This window comes from Paramisgurnus dabryanus, chromosome 19, assembly GCF_030506205.2.
Source record: "Paramisgurnus dabryanus chromosome 19, PD_genome_1.1, whole genome shotgun sequence".
In the NCBI taxonomy this organism is placed as follows: domain Eukaryota; kingdom Metazoa; phylum Chordata; class Actinopteri; order Cypriniformes; family Cobitidae; genus Paramisgurnus; species Paramisgurnus dabryanus.
This window is the reverse complement of record NC_133355.1, coordinates 22,883,785-22,910,952: the sequence shown is the minus strand read 5'-3', so window position 1 is coordinate 22,910,952 and position 27,168 is coordinate 22,883,785. Positions and strand designations below refer to the sequence as shown.

The 27,168-nt window shown below is 37.2% G+C and overlaps 2 protein-coding genes across 3 annotated transcripts in view; both read right to left on the bottom strand.

The window, feature by feature from the left end:
- Window positions 1-1,370: 1,370 nt before the first annotated feature.
- On the bottom strand, window positions 1,371-10,751 carry rit1 (Ras-like without CAAX 1). Of its 2 annotated transcripts, XM_065293507.1 has the most exons (6): window positions 10,593-10,751; window positions 7,447-7,536; window positions 6,660-6,716; window positions 5,005-5,078; window positions 4,029-4,220; window positions 1,371-2,434 (listed from the first exon to the last, which is right to left on the bottom strand). In XM_065293507.1, exons 1-6 carry the CDS (start codon window positions 10,696-10,698, stop codon window positions 2,204-2,206), a joined length of 750 nt encoding a protein of 249 aa, XP_065149579.1. In that variant the 5' UTR covers window positions 10,699-10,751; the 3' UTR covers window positions 1,371-2,203. The 2 variants fall into 2 exon arrangements, with proteins under 2 accessions (XP_065149579.1, XP_065149588.1); XM_065293516.2 differs by lacking the exon at window positions 7,447-7,536 and having other exon boundaries at window positions 10,593-10,741.
- Window positions 10,752-11,381: 630 nt separating this feature from the next.
- Window positions 11,382-27,168, bottom strand: part of syt11a (synaptotagmin XIa) — a 30,717-nt gene continuing 14,930 nt past the window's right edge. Inside the window, exons 2-4 of the mRNA XM_065293495.1 lie at window positions 24,491-25,392; window positions 15,747-15,867; window positions 11,382-15,636 (exon numbers count right to left, since the gene is read on the bottom strand). Coding sequence (XP_065149567.1) covers window positions 15,326-15,636; window positions 15,747-15,867; window positions 24,491-25,392 — 1,334 coding nt within the window. The 3' untranslated portion in view covers window positions 11,382-15,325. The remainder of the gene's footprint in view (window positions 15,637-15,746; window positions 15,868-24,490; window positions 25,393-27,168) is intronic.

The window sequence follows — 27,168 nt, the reverse complement described above, 5'->3', positions numbered from 1 at the left end:
CAAAAACCAGTGAGCATCGATGTTCCCTATGTTCCCTAACCGGAAATCACGTGACCTTTTCTGACGCTCGCCACCCGAACATCACGTGATCCAACTCAATAAACTTTATGAAATGTAACAGAACTTTTATAAAGACAAACGTTTGTTTTAGTTGTAAATATAAACACACATTGCTACACAGTAAGGGACCACAATCTAATCAATATTTAAAATAATAATATTTATTTAAAATTGTAAATATATTTATTACATTTAAAATGTAATTATATGCCTCCAATTTTATGCACAGATATGTAAGAAAATAATGACAGCATTTTCCACAATGTACTGTTTTTTAAAATTAAGTCAGAGAGATGTTGGTTTTGCCGGTTGTTGATGAGTAACAGCTGTGAATAATCACAACGCGCTTAAGCAGCCACGTGACAGAAAAATAAGTGAACATTGTCCCAATGTGAAGTGAGCTAGGGTCCTTACCAGTGCCCGAACCTGTGTACACGATATACTGATTCACGACCTCGGGAGCTAGGGAACGAATTGAGACACACGGATAGATTGGTAAAGTGAATTTTATTTGAGAATCTCTGTTGACAATAAATAAAGGGCAATATAGTAAAACCATTCTGGTTAAAAATAAAATCTATCACACAAAATAAAAGTAATGACATAGATTTGCATGAAATGTCAAAATAAACACACATTCCATTCAGTTTTGATGGGTAGTAAGTGTACAGAGTAAATATACATAAGGATTCATCTTCAAAGCCATATTAAAGAGGTACAGAACTGTCTAACCTAGTAGAGACTGACTACAGAAACCAGTGGAGTTAAAAAAATACCCTGTGTGAAAAGAAAACTATTTAGTTTTCCTTCATAATCAGGTCTGTCAATCTGTTAATGTTCACTTAAATGAACCTGAATATTGCTCAGCAAGTTTTCACAAAGTCATTCATACAGTGTAGTTTGCAACTATACTTCATACAGCTTTAATAAAGTTTCAACTAAAAACATTCCTGTTGGGTCAATCTCACGAAACCTGAATATGTCATGCTCATATTTCACCCTTGAAACAAAAAGAAATAAGTAACCCGTTCAAAGACAAAAAAAGTTTCTTTTTGCATTTTAATGCATATATCCTTACCCTCATGAAAAAAATATATTATTTATATAATTGTAAAATATTAAAACAGCATAGTATGTGTTGTATTCATTTAATTTCTGTCAAAACGTAACATTGCATTACTGATTTTGTTTGTACTACTATATAATGAAATACACAGAGTCATTAAGAATGAAAATAACTCTTAAGATCAATGAAAATGAGTAAAATATTTAAATATTTGGGTACATTGTTAACATTTTTTTTTTTTTAAAGGGAACATCTTCCTACTTCTTATGACAATAATATCACTATGCAAACAATTTTAATGATCTTAAAAGTTTATTATCTTCTGGATGCAAGTAAGGAATTCTTTTGGATAGGGTGAAATGTGACCAAAACATGGTTTTGTGATTTTTTCCCCATATTTCTGAAAGAAGCTACTAAACAAAGCTGTAAATCAACTATAACCTGGACCTCATTTTAAAATAAAAACTACTGCCAGTTTTTTAAAAATGTATCAAAAACTACAGCAAGGTTAAATGAATTGTTTACAGTACTCATTTTACCTGCAAATAAAGTTCATATTTTTTCATAAAACTATCCTATTTCCCTACAATTCATCTCTGCACCCACACTGTTTCCTCTATTCTCTTCACAACATACCTTAAACTTTCAGTTAAAGCTCATTCAACCTTCATTTCCCCCAACATTTTAACCCTGCACCTGACATGACCTTACCATTCCACCTTACTTCAGTCTATCAATCCATTATACATATCATTATTCTGACCTGCCTTTCCATCAGTTATGAGGTACAACAATCCCCCAGACATTTACTTTTACAAAGTATAATGCTGTTTATAAAAAGACACAACTATTTCTTTCCTAAGTGCTAAAGTAAATAAGCCCATGTCCCGTATGATGACCGTGAGTGTGTTGCCCTGCACATTGAGGGTTGTAGTCTATCTGACTTATAAAATGATTAGGAGTGCTTCATTTCGAGAAATCAAATATAAATTATTCTAACAGTTCAAACCACCACGAGGAGGTTGATCTAATACAGCTGCGGCCCGTGGAAGGGTGTCATATCCCATGATGCTCTTCTCAGTGCTTGGACCGATGTGTCTTGAGGAAGGGTGCTTTAAGGCGATTCCATAAGGAACGGCTGCGTCGAGTTTTCCTCTCGCTCCCCCGCACCATCTCCATCTCGTGCTGGCGGATCTGACGGACGAGTGCGGCAAACACTTCGTCAATGTAATAACGGAAAGCCGCGGAGGTCTCAAAAAACGGGCACTGGAACTCTCTTGCCAGCTGTTTGCCCTCCTCTACTGACACCTGTGAGTTAAAAATATGGTTTATGTTTTAAAAGTACAGCATGTGGCTCATGTCACGTACAGTTTATACAGTACAGACACTACTTTTAAATCATAATAACTTCAATAACTAAAAAAGGAGAAGGTCCGTATGCTCATTGATTTCATAATATATAAACTTGTGTTTAAAAGCATCCCTAAAGTATTTCAAATAGGAATCATACACTTTGAAATCCAAAAGTTTAAAGGTACAATGTGTTACTTTTAGAAGGATCTCTTGACAGAAATGCAATATAATTTACATAACGAATTGTATTGTTTTTATTACCTTTCAATAACATACATTGCGGGTCTCCTTACATGGAGATCACCATCATGTTTGTACAGTAGCCCTAAAAGGAAAACTGTCTTACATTTTGTCACTACGTTGTCTCTTCTTGTTGAGTTTTGAAATTGAGAATGGTTGCAATTCGCAATCTCGCCACTAGATGTCACTAAAACCCATACTGTACCTTTAAAGCCAAACAAGGAGTGGTATTTGAAAAACACCCCACAAATTTTCCACACACTGTAGTTCATCATTAAAAATCTGAGAACCAACTGTAAACAGAGTTGGCCCACCTTTAAAGACAATGTGTCCAAAAAAACCTACAGTAGTTTCAGTAAGAAGAATGTGGCAGAATCAGGCATTGAGGATTCTTTACTATAAAAGGGACTCAAAGCTCATATATCTGGGGAAGAATTATGGAGCTGAGATAAAAAAAAAACGGTGTGTGAAAAATGCTACAATCTGCGAGACCGCGGAGACTTCAAAGACAATTCATTTTCTAACATGGCAATGACCTTCAAACATATAGTCCTAGTCAAAGTCCACACTTCAATCTAATTCAGCTGTTCTGGAGTGGTTTTAAATTGCTTCCTATAAATGGTAGCTCTCCAACGTGTTAAGAAATTTTGACAAGTTATAGTTGACAAATATTGTTTGACAAATTATAGTGTCAAGGGCTGTACTGTTGACAAAACACCTCCCTCCAATAACTGCTACTTAAGATATCTGTCAGATACAACATAACATGAAAATGATAACTATATTGATTTAAATACAGACTTTATGCATTATTTAGTGTGACGGAAGGGCTTAATATTTATTTTGATGCTTGTATGCATATTAAAGTTGGGGTAAGCATTTCTGGTACACGTTGCTGATATTTAAAAATTACCAAAACAAACATGGACCTACCCCCCAAAATATCTGGACGTTCTTTTGATAGCCCCGCCCCACAAATAAGTACGCAACCCAGGCTATGCATTTATTACGCTGAGCGTATGAACATGTGAATGGTTTTGCTCCGTTTTATGCGAAAGCCGACAGCATAAGAGAAAGCGGCAGAGACAAACGCATGTTGCAGGCTCAAAAACTTGCAGTAGCGCAAGCAAGTGTCCTTCATTGACTACATTTTTTTTAGCGCCCTATCCTCCCCATCATTAGTAGACACGCCCCATACTGCTGATTAGCTACAAGTGTTTTTTTTGGTACTCATCCCCGTTCACTTCACTCCAAAGTGTTTTTTTTTTCAAATAACGCTTACCCCTCCTTTAACAGGTAAACTACTCACCTGTCTGAGATGGGTCAGGTCAGACTTGTTTCCCACCAGTACGACCGGCGTGTCCACGGTGCGTCGAACGCGGTAGATCAGCTGCTTAAAGTGCCGAGCCTCTTGGAAACTGCGGCGGTCCGTGATGGAGTAAGAGATGATGAAACCTTCACCTGCTCGCATATACTGATCACGCATCGCTGTGAACTCTGCCTAGGTTAAAACAAACAGATCAGTTATTTTAGTTCATGTCATGAATGCAGCACAACTTAACTCTTTCCACGCCATTGACGAGTTAACATGTCAATTAAGAAAAAATGCCAATGACGAGTATTTCTGGCAATCCGTAATACCGCTATTATCCACCAGGTGGCAGTCTTCCGCAACTTATAAAACCTTGAAGTATTGCTCGAGGGCAAATAGCTGTATGTCCGTGTATGTTTTGAGGATCGCTCTGAATCTGATCTCTATCAAAAGTCCTTCACAAAAACTGAATTATCTCAGCTTTTTGCTCAAAATTTGGGGGTTTTGTAGAAACCTACCAGGGCCTGTTCTTTCAGTTGATATATTGTATGTTTATATATTTAAAGAAGAACATTTTCTGGAAGGCACTGACCTTTTGTGAAATCATGGAAAATGCTGGTGCTGGCTGGCAACTTTTTTTTAAACGCTGGCGGGGAAAGAGTACAATAGAGGACAATAATTCCCAATTGTCAAGAACCATTCAAAACATCTTAACCAGCACAAAAGTTTATTTAAAATGTATAACAGTACTCGTGTTATGGAAAGATTCAAACCATGTAAAAAAATAGCTGACGCAGAGGAAAAAAATATGTGTTTGGTTTAAGACAACAAAGATGGACAGAAAAGAGGAAGTGAACATACTATTTGAGGACAATGTCCTTATACAACTCAGAACCAAACCTTGAGTTAACGCAGTCGTTATCTGTTTGTTTAGACCCCTTTGTCTATGTTTTCACACCATGACTGCACCTACCTGTCCTGCTGTGTCCAAGATGTCAAGGTTTGCTGGCTCATCGTCTATGCGGATCTGCGTTTTATAAGCATCCTCTAGGAACAGTAAAGACACAAAGTCTGAGCAGAGATAGCAACAACATCAGACAGTCAAACTGAGAAACCCTAAATTGGGAAGTGACAACAGTAAGGAGTATATTCACTAAAAACACAGTCTGTGGTTTGTAGCTATGCTATGTAGAAAAACAGCCCAACATAACAGTGAGTGAGCAAAACGAATGAAAATTAATTAAACTTAGCAAAACTGAATTCAGGTAAATGGACCTTAGTATATTGATATTAAATTTTGATGGAATTAAAAACAGCAACAATAAAAGCAAAATTCGTCTTTCCAAAGTAGATGGAAAAACATGGCTTGTGATAACCTACGTTTTTGTATTGTTTAAACAAATTTTAAGCGACTATGAATTAGGAAGAATAAGAATAATATGAAGAGTTTGGTTCCAAAATGCAATAAATCCATTTGGACTAATTTCGGTAAAAACTTGTTTTTTATACCAAGAAAGTGACAAGATGAAAACCACTATTTTCTGTTACAAACTTTCACATAGCATCTTTAGGTTATTAAAAACATAAAAAATTCAAATCCATAATTAGATTTTCAAAGATTTATTATAAAAAATATTTATTTTTTCCCACAAAATGCAATAAATCCATGACATTTTTTTTTCAAAATGCTATAAATCTTGAATCAATATATAAATGTGCATTCATCTTTGTCATGTTATGTCATTGCTGCTGTCATCCTTGGGACGTCGTTGCTGAACTTTTTTGACAGCGATCAGCTGTAAAATGTTTTGGTCCTGCTCAATTTTCGTTGGGTTCGAGTAAAATAATGGAAAGTTTTTCATAAGATCCCCTTGGGTCAGAAGCTTGATGCTGTTGTGTGAGAACAAGCAACAGCTGGCATTTTTCCTTCGCCCCGAGTGCCTCTCACATAAATTATTCGATTTTGAAATCTTATGTTTTTCTTCCCCACAACAGAAAACCACCACAGGTTTATCGATGCCATCAAAAGTATTATTTTGTTTTTGTTTGTTTGTTGATCACGAAGTACAAAGTAGATGAAGAAAACTAGGATTGTGTGTGTATTCAACGCTCCGCCATTAATGTTTACAATGTGTGGAATGGTACGCTGTGATTTGTGGAGCAGATTTATTGCATTCTGCAGAGAAGGAAGACTGGCGTTTATCGCATTTTGGGGAAAAAGGGAGAAAAGATGATAGAATAACACAGCGGATATTCGATTTTGCATAAAATTAAGAATTTACTTTTTAATACTGACCTGATACAATACTGATTTTGGTTGTAACTCGTTTTTTTATGGGGTTTATCGCATTTTGGAACCAAACTCTTCATATCATAATAAAAAATACAATAACAGTTAAAAACAAATCTCCCCACAGTGTCTGTCTGCCATTGGTCGGACTAACATATTGTCCTACCCCAAACTCAAATGGGTTGCTGATATGTCAGGCTGGAAATAAACTCATGAAAGAATTACTTATAGTTTCTCTGCACATTAAATCGGTGAATGTGCATAACAATAAATACTGTTTCTACCCTGGCAAAGATCCTCTGGGTCAATATCAATCGATATTCTCCTCACTGTCTTACCGATAGTAGGATCGTGATCCTCTGGAAATCTGTGACTTATAAACTGCATGATGATGGCTATGAGACAAAGAGAAAAACACAGCTCTTACATAATTCTTGGATTATGAAATTCAACAAGAGAACTGTAAACATCGCCTGACCGTATATAACCCCCCTCCCTTTAATGTTAAGCAAACACGCCCTGCTGTCGGCATGTATTTGCTCTCCGCTCTGTGCGTTCCCATGGAGACAGCGACATGAAGAGAGAACATCAGTCACCCTAAAGAACCTCATACAGTGCACTCTTAAACAATGAGACCTCTTCACCATCTTCACCAGGTGACCTCTGCTTATCTCCTTGGCAACAGACTCCAGGAGGGGATGGAAGTTGCTAGGCACCTGCAGTGCACCTTCATAGCGACCAGACTGAAGGGCTGAGCCAACACCCACACTTTTATTGTCTGAGTGCTTGTGACTGTACATGCAAGACTGTGGCACCAGCCCACCGTCTGACCACAATAATGAACTTTAGTAAAAGAGACTTGGCTACGGCAATCTGATCATGAGGAAAATACAACAATCATAAGATTTTAGGGCCGTAAAGGTATCATTTTAATTACATTAAGCACGCTATCCCTTTAAATTCTAATTACAGGCATACACAAATTTGAATTGTAGCATTTATTAGTGTTTATTGTACTTCCTATAATGTTATTTTATGCTTGCTAAGTACAACTTAATGCACTGCATGCTTTATTTGAACACGAGAGAGAGAGAGAGAAGCAGAATAAATGACAACATTACTCACCACTTTTGCCCACACCCCCCTCTCCTAACATCACCAATTTGTACTCGCGGGAGTGACCCCCTGTGCCCTGCGAGGACTCCATCCAAAAAACTGAAACACATGCACGGTGCAAAACAAATGTAGTAAGCAAGTGTCAGTATCTGTTTCCAAAGGTCCACTGTTGCATGCATGTCCATTACAGAAAATGCTCTTTGTTGCATGCATGCTGTGTTTGACACCAGAGCTTCAGTTTGATGGAGAAGAGGAAGTGAGTCATTTTGTTGAGCTATTCATGTGACAAAGTGAAGCATCCACTGGGTGGGTGTTACATTAACCACGGTCAATATTAGAATATGTACCACACTGTACTTCGCATGATGTATTTTCCATTGTCTGATTAGATTTTTTTCACATTTTACAACAATTGAAACGATCAGTATTATCAGATCAGAGTAGTATCAGTTATCGGAAATATTGGTCAACTACTAAATACTAGTATTTTAAGCCTGGATTAGGCAACATTTTACAGTTACATTTTACACAAAAAAATGGTCCATAGCTGTCACTGGGGTGGTATCGTTTTAAAAGGTTCTAATATGTACCATTTGGGTACAGATTTGGCACCAATATGTATCTCTGAGGTACTTTTATAAACTCTTTTCCCCAGGAAACTTTTGCACCTAAAGGGGCGACGTGACCATTTAGGGACCATTTAATTTTTTCTGATTATGTAGGAAGGGGGTTAGCAACCTCATAAGTTATGAAAAAAAGTTTGCTGTGCTAAACTAATGGCTTTTTCCTAAAGTTTCAGAATACCTACTTTGCTAAAAACAACATTATTTTGTGTTAATTGTGTAATGCAATGTGTTATTATGGTTCATTATTTTCCACATACCGTACATTATTGTTGCTCCTTTATATCCTGAAATGCGTTGATTTTGTAAAAAGCTTATCATTCTGAAAAGTCCTCCGACTGGCCAGCTAACCAGAACGTTGTGAACATCGGAGCCGGAAATGTGACGCTCCTTACCATGTTTGTAAGATTAACTCTCAATGAAATACTGACAGGAGTTAATATCGTATTTACTACCTTATCAATACGAGCCGAATCTGATACAGAAAATGCAGATGACCAAGCTGATCGATCAGCTTTGCCAGCCCGGCTTGAGCAGGACATAACGGATTGGTAAGGTAAGATTACAAAAACTTTAAAATGATGTCTTTATTTATAATCGTAGAAACGAAAAAACAACAAGCGCTACTCTGCACTAGGGTTGGGCAAAAAAATAGATTTTTCGATTAATCTGGGTTTTTTTCGTGGTTGATTTAAAATCGATTCTCACAGGCCACGAATCGATTTTTTTCCAATTTTATTTCAGCAAACATTGAACGTAAGATTAACATAAATCTAATTACTCTTCTCCACTAGATGTCACCCTTTTTTTGCCTTGCGCGATGTTACCAAGGAGCGAGAGGCCAGACTGTCATTCATTCATTCAATCTATATTCTAATATATAATATAATCTATATTCATTGAGTTGAATCGAGAATCGAGTATAAAAATTTTGTCGAGAATCGGAATCGAAATTCGGATCGAAATCACTTGCTTGTGAATCGAAATTGAATCGATCTGTAACATCTGAATCGATACCCAGCCCTACTCTGCACTGCACAAAACTTTTGTTTGAATTATGATTTAGTCAGTAGTAAATTCTTATATAATATAATATAAACATAGTCTACTTACAGGCTGTGAGTCAGAAACAGGTAGCTTTATGATAATGACTGTCGTGTCTACGTTAACAGGCTGAGAAAGTAAACTGTTGCCTACAATCCGTGTGTTTGTTGTAGTCCAAGAAAAGAGATTTAAGTTGGAGACAATAACTCGCGTCATTGTTTACCTTGGGATTTGTACCTTTTGCATATCGTTAACATGTACTTATACACACATACACACCAAAGGAAATGTAAAATCGTGAATCGTATAATTGGTGCTCTTTAAGACCCATTTAGATGCAAGCAATGTGAATCCTATTTAAGTTACAAGTTTAAAACATTGCTTATTCCAGTTAAAACCCTGTGTTAAAAGATTAAGGCATTGTTTGAACGTACTATTATAAAAATAAGTGTGTATGTGAGGTCATAACTGTTTATTTAATAATGCAACAAGGTAACATCAGTTAGTGCCCTACTGAACAATCCAGCTAAAACTGGCATAAGCTGGTGAGCTGGTTCAAGCTGGTATTGCTTGTGTACCAAGCTGGTCTAGCTGTGTTTTGGTCACTTTTTAAGCTGGTCTAGCTGGACTTAGCTAGTCAGGCTGGATGACCAGCTGCCCAACAGCTTTGCCAGGCTGGGAGGACCAGTTTAGACCAGATACTGCCACCTTAAACCAGCTAATGCTGGTCTTTGCTGGATTTTTCAGTAGTGTGTTAGCATGTTTTGCCATTATAGTTTTTATTGAGCAAGTTAGCACCGTATATTTCTTATAGCATTCACTGTAGAAACTATTGTATACAGTACATGTTGTATATAGTAAATTATGGTTACCATATACATTTACTGAACGTTTATTATTAGGGCCTTATCTCATTAAGGGTAACAATGTTCATTAAACCAGATACTTGTTTAAAACTTCCCTTAAGATAAAAGACATCTGGTGACTTAAAAATATGATCACGAGAAAAGTATTTTAAATCAGCAGAAAACTAACAGCTGACCTTAATTACGGTATTATTAACTGACCGAAGCTGAGGTGAAAAGCCTGACAGACTGTGTAAACTGTAATGACACAATGGGTTGTTTGATATTTGTAAGACTAATGTCTTGACCACACGCAATAAGGTTAACATCGGACAGCAGATACAAAATATATACTCGTTTGGTCATAAATATATACAAGTTCTTATTTAAAACTTTTAAGATTGACCGAAAACGCCGCGCAAGTTTTTAACAGTCCTTTTTAAGTCAATGAAATGAACCCGCGGTGTTGCTTGAAGTTATAACGAGTAAGTTTGTTTATGTTGCTCCCTTGACACTTTAAAACAAACACACGAGTCTTTTAACAAAATTGTAAAACTGGGTAGGTTTCGTTACAGTGTTTTGCTATGTAACATTAGCTGCTAAAACTACGGTTATATACCGACTGAATTGTTTGGTGTCTTACCTGTGTCACAGGATCTCGGTCTCCATTGTAACGTTTGTATCGATGCAAATGATGTATAAATATTTGATGTTGAAAAATCCTGCCATACAATTCTCGCTGTAAACATAAAGAGCCCATGGACGTCAGGAGGAGAGTCGCGCGGATGGGTCCTAAAGCCCGCAGGCTTACACGCAATGCCAAACGTGACCAGCAGATTGGCCAATTTAGCTACCCTAAAAATATGTGAATGTCACTAAAATAGATAAAAACAAATCAAACTAAACGTTTTACCGTCTGATATCATCACTGTCTCATGGTACTACCACAACATTACCTGGTATTGTGGTAACTTGGTATGAGCCACCACTTCATATGGCAATTTAAAGGTGTATTGTGTACATTTTAGAAGGATCTCTTGATAGAAATGCAATATAATATACATAACCTGAACCTTACAAAATTAAATGTTTTGTTTTTATTACCTTAGAATGAGCCATTTTTTCGACATACACTGCAGGGCCCCTTACATAGAAGTCGCCATTTAGCGCCGCCATGTTTCTACAGTAGCCCTAAATGGACAAACTTTTTTTATAGAGTGCATTTTGTCACATCGTTGACATGTTTGTCCTGGGGCAGCTACCGTAGCTTCTCTATGCTATTCGAAATGGAGGGGTGAGCTGTGGACTGAGTTTGAAACTTTTAGCCATTTAACAGTTGCATTAATCTGAGTAACATTTTGCAGGAAAATATAGAATTAGATATATAAAAGAATGCAATTGTGAAAATATAAAAAAGAGATCAGATCAGATCTAGTTTATCAGTTTTAATTTTATTTGCACGTTCATTGTGTTAACAAATTCAACATACAGTACAAGTCAGCATTAGTGTAACTGTATTTAGCATAAACTCAGTAGCAGTATGCAAATAACCTGCATTGGAAAGCATTACAGGTCACACTTTATATTAGATGTCCCTGAATATAATGTAGTGAAATATGCAGTAATAAGCCAGCAATGCAAAGATGTATTTTTAAGTATGTTATTATACCACTGTACTTACATTATACATAGATAACTTGCTTGTACTTACAAATATTGAAAAGCCAGGTAACAACATGAAATCACACTACTGTTTTGGTGAACTATCATCTAGGTCTAGTGGGTTTAGGGACACCTAAAATAAAGGTGAGTCACTATGTTTACTCCACCTTAACCATATCAACATAGCAGTATCCAAATGGACTAATATATTTACTACAGTCAGTTTCTTGTCAGATCTTTGTTTGCCTTTCAATTTATTCATACATCACACAACAGCAAAAACCATAGGATTGTTAGACCAGTTGCAGACAGAAAAATAAATGCAGCTACAGTAGCTCTTCAAAAGAGGTTTGCACAAAACGAAACCATTTCCATTCCAGCTAAAACACTTACGAGAGGAGCGGAAAGTACCACTACCCACCAGTGCATTGAAACAAACACTCATTTACAATTGGTTATATTTATTTTAATGCCTATAGTTATTTAATTTTATAAAACAAGCGTTTTTGTGTCAAAAAAGTCTGGGGAGCACATGGAGCTGGGGCTCAAAATAAAAAGGAAGGCATGAATTATTTCACATAAGTTGCATTGTTATCCAGGTTACCATTTTTACAAAAAAGTATTTTACTGTCATATAAACCACTAAAAACTTTAATATATACACAAGTTTTGAAGCAGAAATTTGATACTGTGCATGCAGGGTTAGAGAATGAAAGGATTCACTTTTTTTGGTCTTGAACGTATCTGCAAGCTTGGACTCGGGTGGACGCAATGACATCTTAATGTTGCTTTGTGCAATAGGTAATCTCTTTAAGTTGTCTTAATGACTTACAATTGCAAAATTAAATTTTTGACTACACAAAAACAACACTGGGCTTAAGTTACTGCTAAATTAATTTCACATTTTAAATATGATATGCCTTTAATCATCCAATCAATATTTTTTATCTTACCCTCCTGCTTTTAGCAATGTATGTGCTCATTTACACTAGGAACAGAGCATGTAAATCAATCTGCCTTAGGGGGCTATGGGCATTAAATCAGATAATTGGGAACACATCCACACACACATTGCATGCACTTGGGTCTGTCAATGTCTGGCTGCTTCATTGTGATCCCAACACCAAATTTACATTGAGTCCAATGGTTTTGCAGACCAATTTACTAAGTTATGCACAAATTGTTCATTGGTCTATAATATCCACTTTGGTTATTTTTGACACGTGCAGTGTAATGGTTAATAGCCAAAAGCCTAACTTTCATATGGTTAGTTAATAGTCTCATTATAGTTGTTTTTAATACACATTTACATATATATTTTGTTGGGCGCAAATCATAAAAATAAATACAGTACTCTACGAAAGTGCAAATATTGATTTGAATCTGCATATTTTTTCAACTTTATCATTCAATAATTATAAGATCCGAATAGATTGGCCTTAAACCAAACAAGTTGGGTTAAACATCAGGCTAAAACATCACTGTCCTTTCATTTGCATGGCAGCATTTGTATGCCAAAAGATCACGTATATTTGGTGAAATTCAATTTCAGTATGAAAAAGAGAAATGGTAGAATAGCAATGTGACGTCCTATTATACATTATGTACATCTTGACCAGACATTATTAAGAATTAGTTGTGCGACCTTCAAAAACACACACGTTCAGTGATGATAGAAACAGTGGTGCTAGGTACACGTAAACGTACAAATTTGCTGACAGTCACAAACATACTAATATCTGTCACATTTGGCTTTGACTGCAATTTTTCTCTCATTGCCATATGATCTTAATTTTTCGATCTCAGTGCTATGGTAATACAGCAGCTGGATAGGTTTTATGCAGTTAAATAGAAATGTGCATAGATATGGCAAACTAATACAATTAGGGATACATAACGATTAATCGCAATTAATCTATAGCAGAATAAAAGTTTTTGTCTACATCATACTGTATATGTGTGTGTGTGAACTGTGTATAATAAGTTTGTATAGATAAATAGACACATGCATGTTTATATTTAAGAAATGTTTACATGTGTATATACATTTGTATATTTATGTATAATTTATATTATATATATAATTATACATATATATATATTATATTTATATATACGTAACTATTATACACAGTAAACACTTTTATTCTGCTATGGATTAATCGCGATTAATCGTTATGCATCCCTAAATACAATAATAAAAATACATGTTGATTTCGGTCACAAACGGTTGTATAATAAGATGATCATATGTTAAGATAAATGCATAACAAACAGATCATGGAAGTGCTTTGTCCAAATCATCCACAATGAGATAACCAAGAACGTATAATGACTACAGCTACAAATAAATGAAGTAGCTACAGTGTCAAAATAGCAAGAGGCTAACTTTACTAAAAATAACAGTTTTTTTACACAAATCATTGTAGTATAGAGCCGATGGTCACAACTTTTAATTTGCTTAATGGCTGAAAGATCTGTCATAATATAAGCTATGATGTAACTTAAAGTTTGAATTTGCCCCAAGGATTTCACATTTCAGAAAAATAATAATATTTAAATAATAATTAATATAAACAATAAAAATATTTTTAAAAAAGAATTCTGTATGATATTCATATTTCAACCTTGTATGGTTTTAAATGGTTTGGTTGTGCTAAATATTAGCCTGTTAGCTAATATCCTTAACTCTTTCCCCGCCATTGACGAGATATCTCGTCAATTAAGAGAAAACGCTTCCCCGCCAATGACGAGATTTTCCGTCTTTCCGCAATACCGCTATTATCCACCAGGTGGCGCCCTTCCGCAACTTTTTAAACCCGGAAGTATTGTCCTATGGCAAGCTGCTGCATGTCCGTGTCTGTTTTAAAGATCGCTCTGAATGGGATCTCTATGAAAAGTCCGTCACAAAAATGGAATTATTTTTGCTTTTTGCTCAAAATATGGTGTTTTTGCAAAAACCTACCCATATTCAAAAGCTGATTGTAAAAGAACCACTAAAGGTATGATGAAACGGTTTTTTTTTGTTTGAAAGCAGAGGGTCTGTTCTTTCATTTGGTATATTGTATGTTTATATATTTAAAGAAGAACATTTTCTGGAAGGCATTAAACTTTGGTGAAAATCATGAAAAACGCTGGCGCTGGCTGGCAACTTTTTTTAAAAACGCTGGCGGTGAAAGAGTTAAAGAAACCCTTGATGTTCAAATTATTACAAACTTTTCTAATTTCATGGAAACATTGTCTTATTACTTTATTAAAGACATATCATACTTCTCATTCAACCCTCCTTTAAAAAAACTATAATAAAGGCTTGTTTTATTATATGTAGCATGCAGCTAATTGACAGTACTGTATGTATATCCTCAATATGTTTTTAAACTGGAAACGGCTCTGCGGATGCTGTGGTTTATCTTTCATATGGGTATAATTCTCATCTAATCAAAGCGAAAAACCTCATTTATGTAATTTTTTTTCTTTTTGTTCAATTATTCAATTGCTATTGGTTTATTAGAGAACATGTGGTTCTGTTAAACTGCTCAATGTCTTTCAGGTTTAGTAGAGCCTATGGTCCTCTTTACTATTGACACACATACTAATCCACACATACACCTGCCTATGTGGGGAAAGAGGGTGGTTGTTAAATGGGTTTCTTTCTATAGAAGAGGTGACAGGAAGGGAGCGGTATAATACGCTTTCCTGTGTGTTAGCCGAACGCTAGTACTCTATAAGGTTATGCCACTTGGCGATCTGCCTCCGTGGGTTATCGCAAACTTCCCTCCAGTGAGTGACCCCCGATGGCACGGGACTCTGACCACCCAAAACCAAGCGACCTACGACCTCGTTTTTCGTGGTGCGGTCAAAATCGATGACCAGGAATTCCACAGAGATGTCCGGCATTAACTCTGCGGGAACATCGTAGATGAACGATTCGTTGAAAACGGGATTAAGTGTGCATTTCTTCACATGTGTCTTCTTCTTAGCTATGCGCTTTTGACCGTAGAAGACGTTGACTTTAACGTATGGGTCTGTGAGTAAAGAAAAGACATTATTAGGAAAATGAGATATTCTGGTGTATAGACTTTTATGAGACAAAAACTTGACAGGTGGCTACATGTCAATATTGGTGTGTGCTTACTGCCTGAGAACCCAGTGATGTCCATGGTTGGCAGATGTTTGGCCTTCAGCACCACCACATTAAGCCTGTGAGTAACAGGCTGGTAGGACAGAGAGACCAGCAATTCCCCACGACTTTCACACTGCAGAGAAACAGAACAGACATTGAATACACAAATTTTGGATGTTTTTGTTTGGATGATTCAACAATTGAAATAGAATGTCTCCAGTCCTCCTGGCCGGTCCCAATGAAAGATTTAACTGAAAATCCTGTACTCTATGATGAACACTGATTTTCTGCCTTCAGGCTATGATTTGATCCGATATAAATACGTCTGATAATTTCTGCCGATTATAGAACTCTTATAATGTTTACCCCATGTGTGAAACATGTCCTGAAACAAGCCAAAACATTTTGGTGTCTGGCTCCTAATCGGTGTGGTTTAGGTTTGTTACAGGATGATTTTTAAAATGGGTGTTTGTAAACGAAAAATGGGAGGGGCCTTTACTGTGGCTCCACCTCACGATCACTATGTCGCAGACTAGATCTACGACCCAATTCGCCTAGTAATACTTAGCCTTAATAGTACACTCACCTAAAGGTTTATTAGGAACACCATACTATACAGTGTTTGACCCCCTTTCGCCTTTAGAACTGCCTTTATTCTACGTGGCATTGATTCAACAAGGTGCTGAAAGCATTCTTTAGAAATGTTAGCCCATATTGATAGGATAGCATCTTGAAGTTGATGGAGATTTGTGGGATGCACATCCAAGGCACGAAGCTCCTGTTCCACCACATCCCAAAGATGCTCTATTGGGTTGAGATCTGGTGACTGTGGGGGCCATTTTAGTGCAGTGAACTCATTGTCATGTTCAAGAAACCAATTTGAAATGATTCGAGCTTTGTGACATGGTGCATTTTCCTGCTGGAAGTAGCCATCAGAGGATGGGTACATTGTGGTCATAAAGGGATGGACATGGTCAGAAACAATGCTCAGGTAGGCCATGGCATTTAAACGATGCTCAATTGGCACTAAGGGGCCTAAAGTGTGCCAAGTAAACATCCCCCACACCATTACACCATTGCATTAATGAGAAATTAAACTGGTGTTCCTAATAATCCTTTAGGTCAGTGTATGTACTGCATTTTTGTTGGAAAAGTACCTACTTTTGAGTGCAAAACGAAAGCGTACACTCACACTGGGAAATACTAACGTGAAACAGAATTGACGCCTGGGCCTCGACGACGCTGTGATCCTTAAGAAATTCAAACATCAGAATACAACTCATCTTTGCATTCAAGCATTTTTCCATTCATTATTTGTCATTATTTGTCATTATTTGTCATGTCATGTAATAACTCAGTAATTTAATTTATTTATTGATTTAGTGATGGATCATTTATTTAATTTGTTAGTTCTGGGTGGCGCAACTAAAACCCACCCTTTCGCTGTGAGTTGTGGGTAATATCATCCGTTTGGGTGCCTATGGGTCTACACTTGAATTTTTACATTCAACAGACCACCCGGGTTCTTTTGATACTCATTTTAATATACAATGATTTGGGACATACTAATTCTAATTTTAAATATTTAGAATGGATCGTATGCAGATTGGGATGCAGGGTCTGGCTCCAAATGACGTCATTGGTACAAGATACCAGCGTACATTTTTTATTTTTTTACAGTGGAAGTCTATGGAGATGTGTCCTCCATCTTTTTTACAGTCTATGGTTAACCCACACAAGACCGTATTTCAAATGTGCATCAGAGACATGTTTCTCTTCTGAATGCAAAATCACAGAGAAAGAAGTACAAGCATTTACTTACTCATGTTGCCAGATCCTTTAAGAAACAAAAAGTGAACAAGCCCATAAACTGCAATAATTCTCTATGCTTTATATAAAAAAATCATGATACACACTTTAAAAACATTAATCAATAAACTTTATCTCTTTATGAGCCTAGCCGAAACAAGCTCAAAAACGTTTTAAATACATGAGACATGGCAACACTATATAAGAGAAGCAGCTTTACAAACAAATATAACACATAATGTCTCTGCAGATGGTGGTTTTAAAATTACATAACGTGTCCTTTGTTGCTGTAATACTATTTTGGTCAAAATATTTGAACGTTGCTATGGTTACCTTTGTGTCAATCATCACAGTTTTGGTAAAAATTTATTTAATCTCCCACATCTTTTGGATTCCTCTGTCTACCAAAGAGTGAGAAATTGCTTTAACATATATCCACATTAAAGCAATGTAACTTTGAAGCAATTTTTTATATTGCAGTTCAGTTTTTAGTTACTGCATTTGCTTTGCGCAGACAGGAGAGCAACATTGCATTTATGCATTTGGCAGATGCTTTAATCCAAAGCGATTTACAAGGTACACATTTTTTATCAGTATGTGTGTTCTCTGAGTTCGAACCCATGACCTATACGGGTACACCCTCTTGTACTAAAAAGTACTAGCAAATACTAGATAGCCAAAAAGGTAGAGGTGACAAAGTAATTACTTTTGTCAGAAAATAAATCTCATGTAGTTGGCAGAATATTTTGTCCTTTTACAGAGCAGAAACCATTGTATAGATCTGCGCAAGTTCTGTAAAATGGACTGAGAGAGCATTTATCGTGCATGCCCAGGACATTAATTTGCCACTTATTGTCCAGATGGACAAGATGGGGAAAAACTGTAATGCAGAGCCATCTGTGCACCTGTCAGTTCTGCTTGGGCAATGATGATCACATGATCAGGTGGGTAAGACACCCATCCATCACATAAGAGGACATTAGGAGTGTTGGCATCTCAGTTCCCTTTAGGACATTTTCAGGACTGTTTTATCCTGCTTTATTGTTTGTGCCAGAGGACTTAACAAGGGTGGATTTATGTGGCTATATAAAGTATACACAGATGGGCAGGCAATTATTAAAACAGGTGGCATCCTCATTGCATGCTGTACTTGTCCATTTAAAGTTATTGATCTCATAAATATGCAAATAAGAACATTAAACCAGGGTCAAGCAATGTAGTGTGAAAGTTTAAAATCTGACCAGTCAGGATTAATGAATAACCCAAGTATGAAACACATAAATCAGATTTAAAAGATTAAGTTCTACCTAACTACTAAGACAATTGTCATACAACAGCAAAAGATGCATTAATGCTTTAAATGCAATGTTCTTTACTTTTTTGTTTTATTCTTAAAATGTTTAAGTATTTCAGATTTTGAAAGTTTTAAAGTATTGTGTATTTTTCCTTGAATAAAATCTGTCTGTTAAACAAATGCATGTACAGTACTGTGAATGCAAACACTTTGTTTCTAGATCTAAACACTACCAACCTTGTACTTTTCCGCTCTGTGCTTCTTTCTCTCTTAAAACAGGATGATTCTAGTCTTACTGCTGGTTATCACCATGGTAACCAGCATTGTAAGTCATCCTGGAGCTAAGCGTGAACTTAAAACAGCCTATATTTTAGTGTCTAATGTGTGCAATGTCTACAGCTGTACAGTTTGTCTACTGTGTCTGCATACTGCACTACCGAATCTTATGTTTCTTTAATTTCCTGTTAGTTTAAATTCATCGACACCATCCGTAATTTTTCCAAAAGACTTTTGTGTTTACGTTGCTATATTAGTGTGTTAGTTTCACACATGTAAACACGTCAATTTCACAAATCAAAAGTAAAGAAAGTGTATTTTGTGCTAGGAAGTATTTTAGGACCATTGAATATTTAAAATATATATATTTTTTGCATTGTAACAATTTTCATCACATGCTTTCTGCATTTTTGGCATTGTTCCTGTAGCTCACTTGATAAAGCATTGCACAAAAGGATGTGATTTTGATTCCCAGGAACACGCATACTTACAGCTTTAATGTACTGTGTTTGCCAAATGCAAAAATGTTTAAGAGAAGGTACAAGCTTTTAAACATAAAGAACATGCTGTTGCCGCATAATGTCAGTCAAATTTAATGTACACCCATCTCTCTCTACCTCTCACGCCACTAACTGCACTCCATCTGTTTCCTGAGCTTTTCCTTTCTCTCCATCTCACCCATAATCCTCTCTCTCTCCGTCTCTCTCTCTCTCTCTCTCTCTCTCTCTCTCTCTCTCTCTCTCTCCAAGATCGATTGTACATCGCTGCCACCCTCCCAGCCAACACTCTAATGCTTTTCTATCTTCTAAGCGTAGTATAGCAACTGATTCAATTTAAGATATATAAGAGTACAGCATGCAGACAGGAAGTTCTCTGAATTGAGGTTACTGTGAATATTATTTGTACTAATTTATAAAACTGAATTTAAACAACACTGTTATTCCAGATTTTTTCCCTGCTGCTAAAGATAATAAGAATAATGTGTAATGCTATTCTTCCTGTTTAATGGAACAGTGTGCATTAAGCTGTGCGTACTTGTTATGCAACATAAACTGTCTCTGATTTTTCTTCTTAAATATTGCTCAAAATGTTTGGTCTTTGAAGACACTTATTTTAAATGTTTATATTAAAATCTCAAAAAAAATTATGACTTTTAATTGCAGAATTAGGTATCTAAGGAATCACATCTGATCTCTATTTTCAAACTCTAGTAGAAACATGCAAATCCTATGGTCTGGCTCTCAAGAGATAAATCTAAGAAACAGAGGGCTTAGGCTCCGATTAGACAGAATGCAGGTGTTTGTACACCTCCTTACCCTTGATCAAGGTCGGAGCAAGCACCCTCTGTTTGTAAATTTTTTATAAGTTACCGCTAATGTGACAGTTAACAGCAAACCAAAGTTTCAAGAGTGCTCGTGCTTTAAAAGTCCCAAAAGTTTCGGGTCTAAAGGTTTCACGTGTGCTTCGGACCCAAACTTTCTTGCGTGTGTGTGTCGAGTCCTTTTCTAACCCCTCCTCTTTTTGATATGAGAGAGCTTGTGACATTGTGTGGCATGCGGTAGGTTAATTTTCATTGAGACACACCTGTCAATCAATTTTAAATGTACATTTAAGGGGTTACCTTCGTGACGTCGTCAGATAACAAAGAAATAGAGCAGCAGGACAAATTGGTTGCGAGGCCAATTTTCGGGTCGGACTTCGGTATCATTTTTCGGGTCTTTCTTTAAGAAAATTATTTATGCATGTCGGGTTCGGGTAAAAAGTGATTCGGGTAATTTCGGGTCGGGTACATTTCTTTGGACCCGAGAAGACCTCTAGTGGGAGCATCCATTTACTCCGCCCCTCCGACTGTCAGTCTGCTGCCAGCTCCATTTCTGAATTAAACACCTACTTTTTAAAATCCAATCAAAGGACAGTGGAAAACATAAGCCACGCCCACTGTTTTCCACGTGTGATATTCAGTTTCACTCGGAATTACGTCACAACCAGTGTGTCTTGTAAAAATACGCTCCTGCTGCAGACGCGTCTAGGGTTTATGATTAAAACTGAGTGTTTGCCAGATACTCCTAATCTCATGTATAATCTGAGTTTACTGTTAAGTTAGTTTCCTGCGAGTATTTTGTGAACATGAGCGTCTCTTTTAACATAAACCCTTTTAACGAGTGTGCAGCAGGCACTTATTTTGACAAGACGCCTGATGCACATGGTTCACATGACACAACAAACACATATTTTGAAATGACGAGCAACACACATGACACTCCAAAGACATATTTTGAATTCGCGCCCCTCGGAAGAGAAGTCACCCGCCGCCACTGGTCACAACACAGAAGTCAACTGTGGTAGTTGCCTAGCAACATAAAAACACTGCAGCGCACAGCTATTTTCTAAATTAAAAAATGTCAACCAAATAGAAGAAGTGCAGTGCACCTCGCATTTTCAAACGTTAAAAATGCCTTCCTGTCTGATCAAGGCCTTAAATAAAAGTTCCTATCCTAATTGCTAAAATGTTCCAAATCTCTTTGTTAAGATAAAACAGCTTAAAAATACAATTGTTTCTGTTTTTATTTTTTTAATTGGTGCAATGCCATTTTGTAAAAAAATAAAATGGCAACTTTTCATTTTCCGTCAGTCTTAGTACCCAATATAACTACAGAAGAATCAAGTTTTAAATAGGAAAAATATTGAAACTCTTTAGTTATTTCTGAGCGCGATGCTAATGGTCTAATCAGATTTAACGGATTTTGCTAAGCTATGCTAAAAGTGGCACCGCCAGACCTGGAGATCGGCTGAATGGATTCCAAAACTGTAAAAATAAAATGTTTAACTCTAGGAGAGCTGGAGAATTAGCATATTTTCAAAAAAGTGGAGTGTCCCTCTAAGCATGTGATATCATATCCATTTGTTGCCCACATACGCAGGGGTCTGCCTGAAACTTTCACCCATGTTAAAGGTCTAGTGCAACTGTTTCTTTCTCTTTTTGTTTACTAAGAGTGTGGAATAGCCTATAGAAATCTAATAATTTGTATAAACTGCTGTTTATTGTGGTTGTATGGGGGTATCATTGCTAATGATGCGAGCCTAAGTGCTGGTTTCCAGATGGCTTTTGTGATGGATGTTCCCCTGCAGTTAGTGGCCTTTATGGCTACACTGTGTCTGCAATAACAACACTTTAATGGGTCATGGATCAATAGGCGCTTCCACACCCCATACAGCCCAGCCCATATAGTTACATTATAGTTATAATACAAAACGCATTTATACTAAAGAATATACCATGATAGCAAACAACTTTTTTTTATTGAAACTAGCCAGGAATGGTGGTGTTATGTACGGGAAAAGGTGTCCTGAATAGCTGTTAGTCTGTTGCTGTCTGGTTGCTTATTGTCCCTAATGTGCTGGACGTGTTACACGTACATGTTTGTTTTTTTTAAAATACATGTCTAACCAGGATGAAACATAAAGGGGCGGTTTCCCGATCAGGGCTTATTCCAGTCCCAGACTAAAATGCAGACTTAATTTGAAAAAACCTTGCACTGACATATCGTAACATATATCAGTTACATTGTTTTGTCTCAAGATGCACACCGGTTTTTGTAAGGTTTGTTTGTAAAACTACTTAAATATCCCAATATAACTAAGGCCTAGTCCTGGATTATTCTAAGACCTGATCAGGAAACTGCCCCGAAGAGTTTAATCTAAATTGAAGGTCTGGATGCAGCAGCAAAAGCTCATTTGATGAGAAAGAATAAATGGTCAATATCCCTCCTCAACACCTTATACGGCAAAACGTATAGCATCTAAAATCCCCACAGGAAAAATCAGTGCCAGTCTGAAGAGACGCGGGATAATAGCTTTACTGAACTGATGGTGTTGCTGCCATTTGGAGAGCACTTGTATCAATCACAGAGGTGCTTAACCTGAGGCAAAACCCTCAAAATTGTTTCCTTCACTATATTCCCTATACCAAGTTTATGTCTAGAAACGCCAACACTGACTTGGGGATCTCTAATCTCATGAAAATTTATTAAATCTAGTTATTGCTGTGCATGATCAAATAACAGCTAAGAAATATGATGATGTACAGGGTCAGGTGCACTCTATTGCTCCCTTATAATGTTGCCATATTTCAGGATAATTCAGCTCTACACTGTTATATGAGCATAGCTTCAAGCCATTTAAAATGTGAAAAGTACTTTGTAATAAAGTACAGGCAGACTAACTTTCTGATATATATATATATATAGTCAAAATAATGTACAGTATTGTGTTATTTATAATTTCCCAAAATGCAACATTAGGTTAAGGTTAAATTAGTAGCATAATTTTACTTAGCTGCTCCCCAGCACTGTTGCTTGCTGAGTCGATATTTATCTCTCTTACCCCATTACTGGTCCCAGTTCTCTGTCTCTATTATTTAATGCACTGTTCAGTGGTAATTTTCATCTTTTATACAAGCCTCACAGATGGCCCTCCCAACACTTTTTTAACAATTTGTACCTATTTTATGATTCAGTAAAATAGTGGTTTAAATACATATGCGTCCATACAATCTCATTTGTACGTTTTTGGGCATTCTGCAAACAGCACACTGATGGTTGGAGTTTAGTGGTGGGGCTTCACCCCTTCATGGTTAGGTTTTACTTACAAAATGCATGTTTTCATATAAAACAAGACATACAGATGTATTCAAAATTTATTGAACAGATGCTGGTTCATCTACACTGTGTACTTCAGATTGTTAGGTTGGTAGGTGGCTTAACAAATACAAATAGCATCTGATGAAGCATTAAATTAATTTTTACATTTTAAATTCACTTCCATGATGATGCTAATGCCAGCTAGCAAAATCTTGCTTGGAGTTTCTGTGCTTTCTTCGCCCTGTATGGCAGCTATAGTGTTTAGGATTTGTGTTTGTTTCTTTTACGTGTCTCATTCATGATGGAGTCTAAACTTGCATAATAACATTTGAATACACGTGCCTTGAATAAACATGCATTTGTATTGTCCGACGCACTTCTTCAATGCAATTCCTGTGGTCTGAGTAATCAGATTGCTATCAAATCATTTCAGATCTTAAATGTGATATTTTGCAATACTTTTTTAAGATGTAAAAATATTGATATCATGTTATCCATGTTGGCTCAATGTGAAAATAAGTTGTTATCAAATTCAGCGATTTTACAATGTTTAATGTTGCTGGCCCTAAGACATGCCTGGCCCTATTTTTTATTAATAACGTTTGTGTCTGCTAAATTACTGTTAGCATGAACAAGGACAAAGCAATGCATCTCTCTTCAGTTCTGTACAAAGCCCTAAAATGGGTATCTCATATCAGTGAGACCTAAATTGACAATGAATGATAATGCTGTCCCACCTGTGTGTTCCTCTTGCTGATCTGCTGGGTGATGTGCACTTTGCCTGTGCTGGGGTCCACGCCCGCCATTGGCACGACTGCCTCCCCGATGACATCATCCCGTGCGAATCGATCGAAACTGAGCACTAGAAAGTGCAGCGCAAGTTCGGGCAGCAAACTGTACTGGATGCCGTAGAAGGTAAATGTCTCGTCGAAAACTGGCTCCAGGGTCTTCCTCAGCACGCGCGTCTTCACCCGGTGCTTCTTTTCCGGCAGGATGGTCATCTTCACGTATGGGTCAGAGCTGCCTGCCTGTTCATCCACAGCGGGGAGCCCTTGAGCTCCAACGATCGTGACGACGAGCGCTTTCTTGGGAAAGTTGTAGTCAATAGTCAGGCTGAGCGTGCCCAGGGAGGGTGAGGTGAGACTGTAGGGTGTTGCCGTTTTACTGGGGGCTTCGCTGCTGCTTCCTGAGCTGCTCTCCATACAGCAGTAGTCTGCACGGATGGGCAGCGACCTCTCCAGTTTGGGAGGACCCACGGGCGGTACCAGATGGTTCATCTGAAGGTGCGGGGTACCATTCAGCAGTCCACCTTCAGGATCCCCATCCACAAGGAGAACGTTGCCATTTCTGGACCCACGACCCCATTCTTTTAATAAGGATCCTGATCCTGAGCGCCGGCCCACCCGCACAATCTTCTTGCTGTTGCTGAGGGTCTCGGGGTAGATGCTGATGCCTTTCAGCATGTGGATGAATTTGTAAGGGGGGTCAACAGGTGGGTCATAGGGGCCGCTAGTCAACTTGTAAGCGCCTGTCATTTGACGGTAACGTCGCTGGCAGCACGTCCACAGGAAAACGGACACCGTAACGGAGACCACCAAGACACCCGCACCAAGAAAACCCGCAAGCACTGGGGACACATCTGAAAAAAGAGACAAAGAAATAAATTTATGTCTTTAGAGAAGAAAGAAGGTATTGGTACGTTTTTCACAGTGTTAATATGGTACTAAATTACCAGTACTTTTGACGCATCTTGTACCTTAGTACTCCGTTCTCAGTACACTGACGGTACATTCAAACGGGGCGTAAGCGTTAACGCTTCTCATTCACTTTTAACGGCTGAATTGTGGATCCGTTGGCGCCGCGTCACTGCCAAAGCTCGCATCAGAAGTTGAACATTTCTCAACTTTTCAAGCGGCAACGTGTGCGTTAGCCAATCAGATCGCCTTATACAAATAACATAGGCAGAGTCAGCCAATTACGTTTATGGGAGAGTGGAGCATGTGTTGCGGCCACTGTGATTGGCTGTTGGCCACGCTTCAGACAAGCCTTCCGTCAAGCAATAATGCTTACGCCCCGTGTGAATGTACCGTAATAGAGATGTTTATTTGTGCCGAACATAACTAAAAGTTAAGGTCAATTTTTTCATCAAGAAAAAACATTTTGATTTTAAGAATGTTTTGACATTTGTACTGAAAACAAGACAAAAATACTAAGTAAGAAAGTCAGAAAGTGTGAGATTCAGAGCATCAAAGTTTGATTTCACTCTTGATTTTAATCTTTGACATGACATTACTCAGTCAATTTTAAAAATATCAATGTTATATTTTCGTGTTCTTTACATTATGTAGGATGATCTTATGTACAAAAAAAGTAAATCACAAAAAAAAAAATTTCACACACTGCCTCACATATTCTCTGAGTTTTTAACCTTTCTCGCACTTTGTCTCTCACTCATTTTCCTGTGAAAAATTCCAGTAATTTGCTCCTTAATTTATAAGCAACTCTTTAACATGATGACAACAGCTAGTTTAAAGGAATATTCAATTTTCTTAAAAGAAAAATCCAGATAATTTACTCACCACCATGTCATCCAAAATGTTGATGTCTTTCTTTGTTCAGTCGAGAAGAAATTATGTTTTTTTAAAGAGTAACTAAACCCTAAACCAACTTTTTTTAGTTAATGATCTGTAAGAATGATGCTTTATTAGTGCTGTTCATTGATTTTAGTAACTTTTTTGCCATTTGGATATAAAGTGTTTCAATACCGCAATATATGGTGTAAAAACGTCTGAGTGCTGCCCTCTTCAGGTTGAACGGTGGCTACTGCAGTTGAATTTTCCTATTGGGTATTGGGTCCAAAAAATGACTCGTGACGTAAGCAGGTTTAAGATCACCACGCCCTTGTTACGATCTCACCACACACTTGATACGAGCTTAGTTCGTCCCCTCTATCTCCGTTGGGATCTGCCCACTTTTCTTGCATTTTTCAAATATTGCCAGTGGGCGGAGTCAGGCTCTGACCAGGGGTTTAGTTACGCTTTAAAGGAAAACATTGCAGGATTTTTCTCATTTACATGGAATTTAATAGAGCCCAACATTTAATACTTAACTCAACACTTAACAGTTTTTTTTTTAACAAGAGTTTAAAAGGACTATAAATGATCCCAAACGAGGCATAAGGGTCTTATCTAGCAAAACGATTGTCATTTTTGACAAGAAAAATAAAAAATATACACTTTTAAACCACAACTTCTCGTCTAGATTCGGTCGTGATGCACCAGCGTGACCCCACGCAATACGTCATGACGTCAAGAGGTCACAGAGGACGAACGCGAAACTCCGCCCCAGTGTTTACAAGTGTGTTGAAAGAGGACCGTTCCTACATTGTTGTATGTCAACTGATACTAATTAATGT

Coding starts and splice junctions, on each gene's coding strand:
- rit1 (XM_065293507.1), bottom strand. CDS start 10,698: ATGTTTACAGCGAGAATTGTATGGCAGGATTTTTCAACATCAAATATT. Junction 7,537..10,592: donor ACCGAGATCCTGTGACACAG/GTAAGACACCAA, acceptor CATGTGTTTCAG/TTTTTTGGATGGAGTCCTCG. Junction 5,079..6,659: donor GGATCACGATCCTACTATCG/GTAAGACAGTGA, acceptor TACTGTTCCTAG/AGGATGCTTATAAAACGCAG.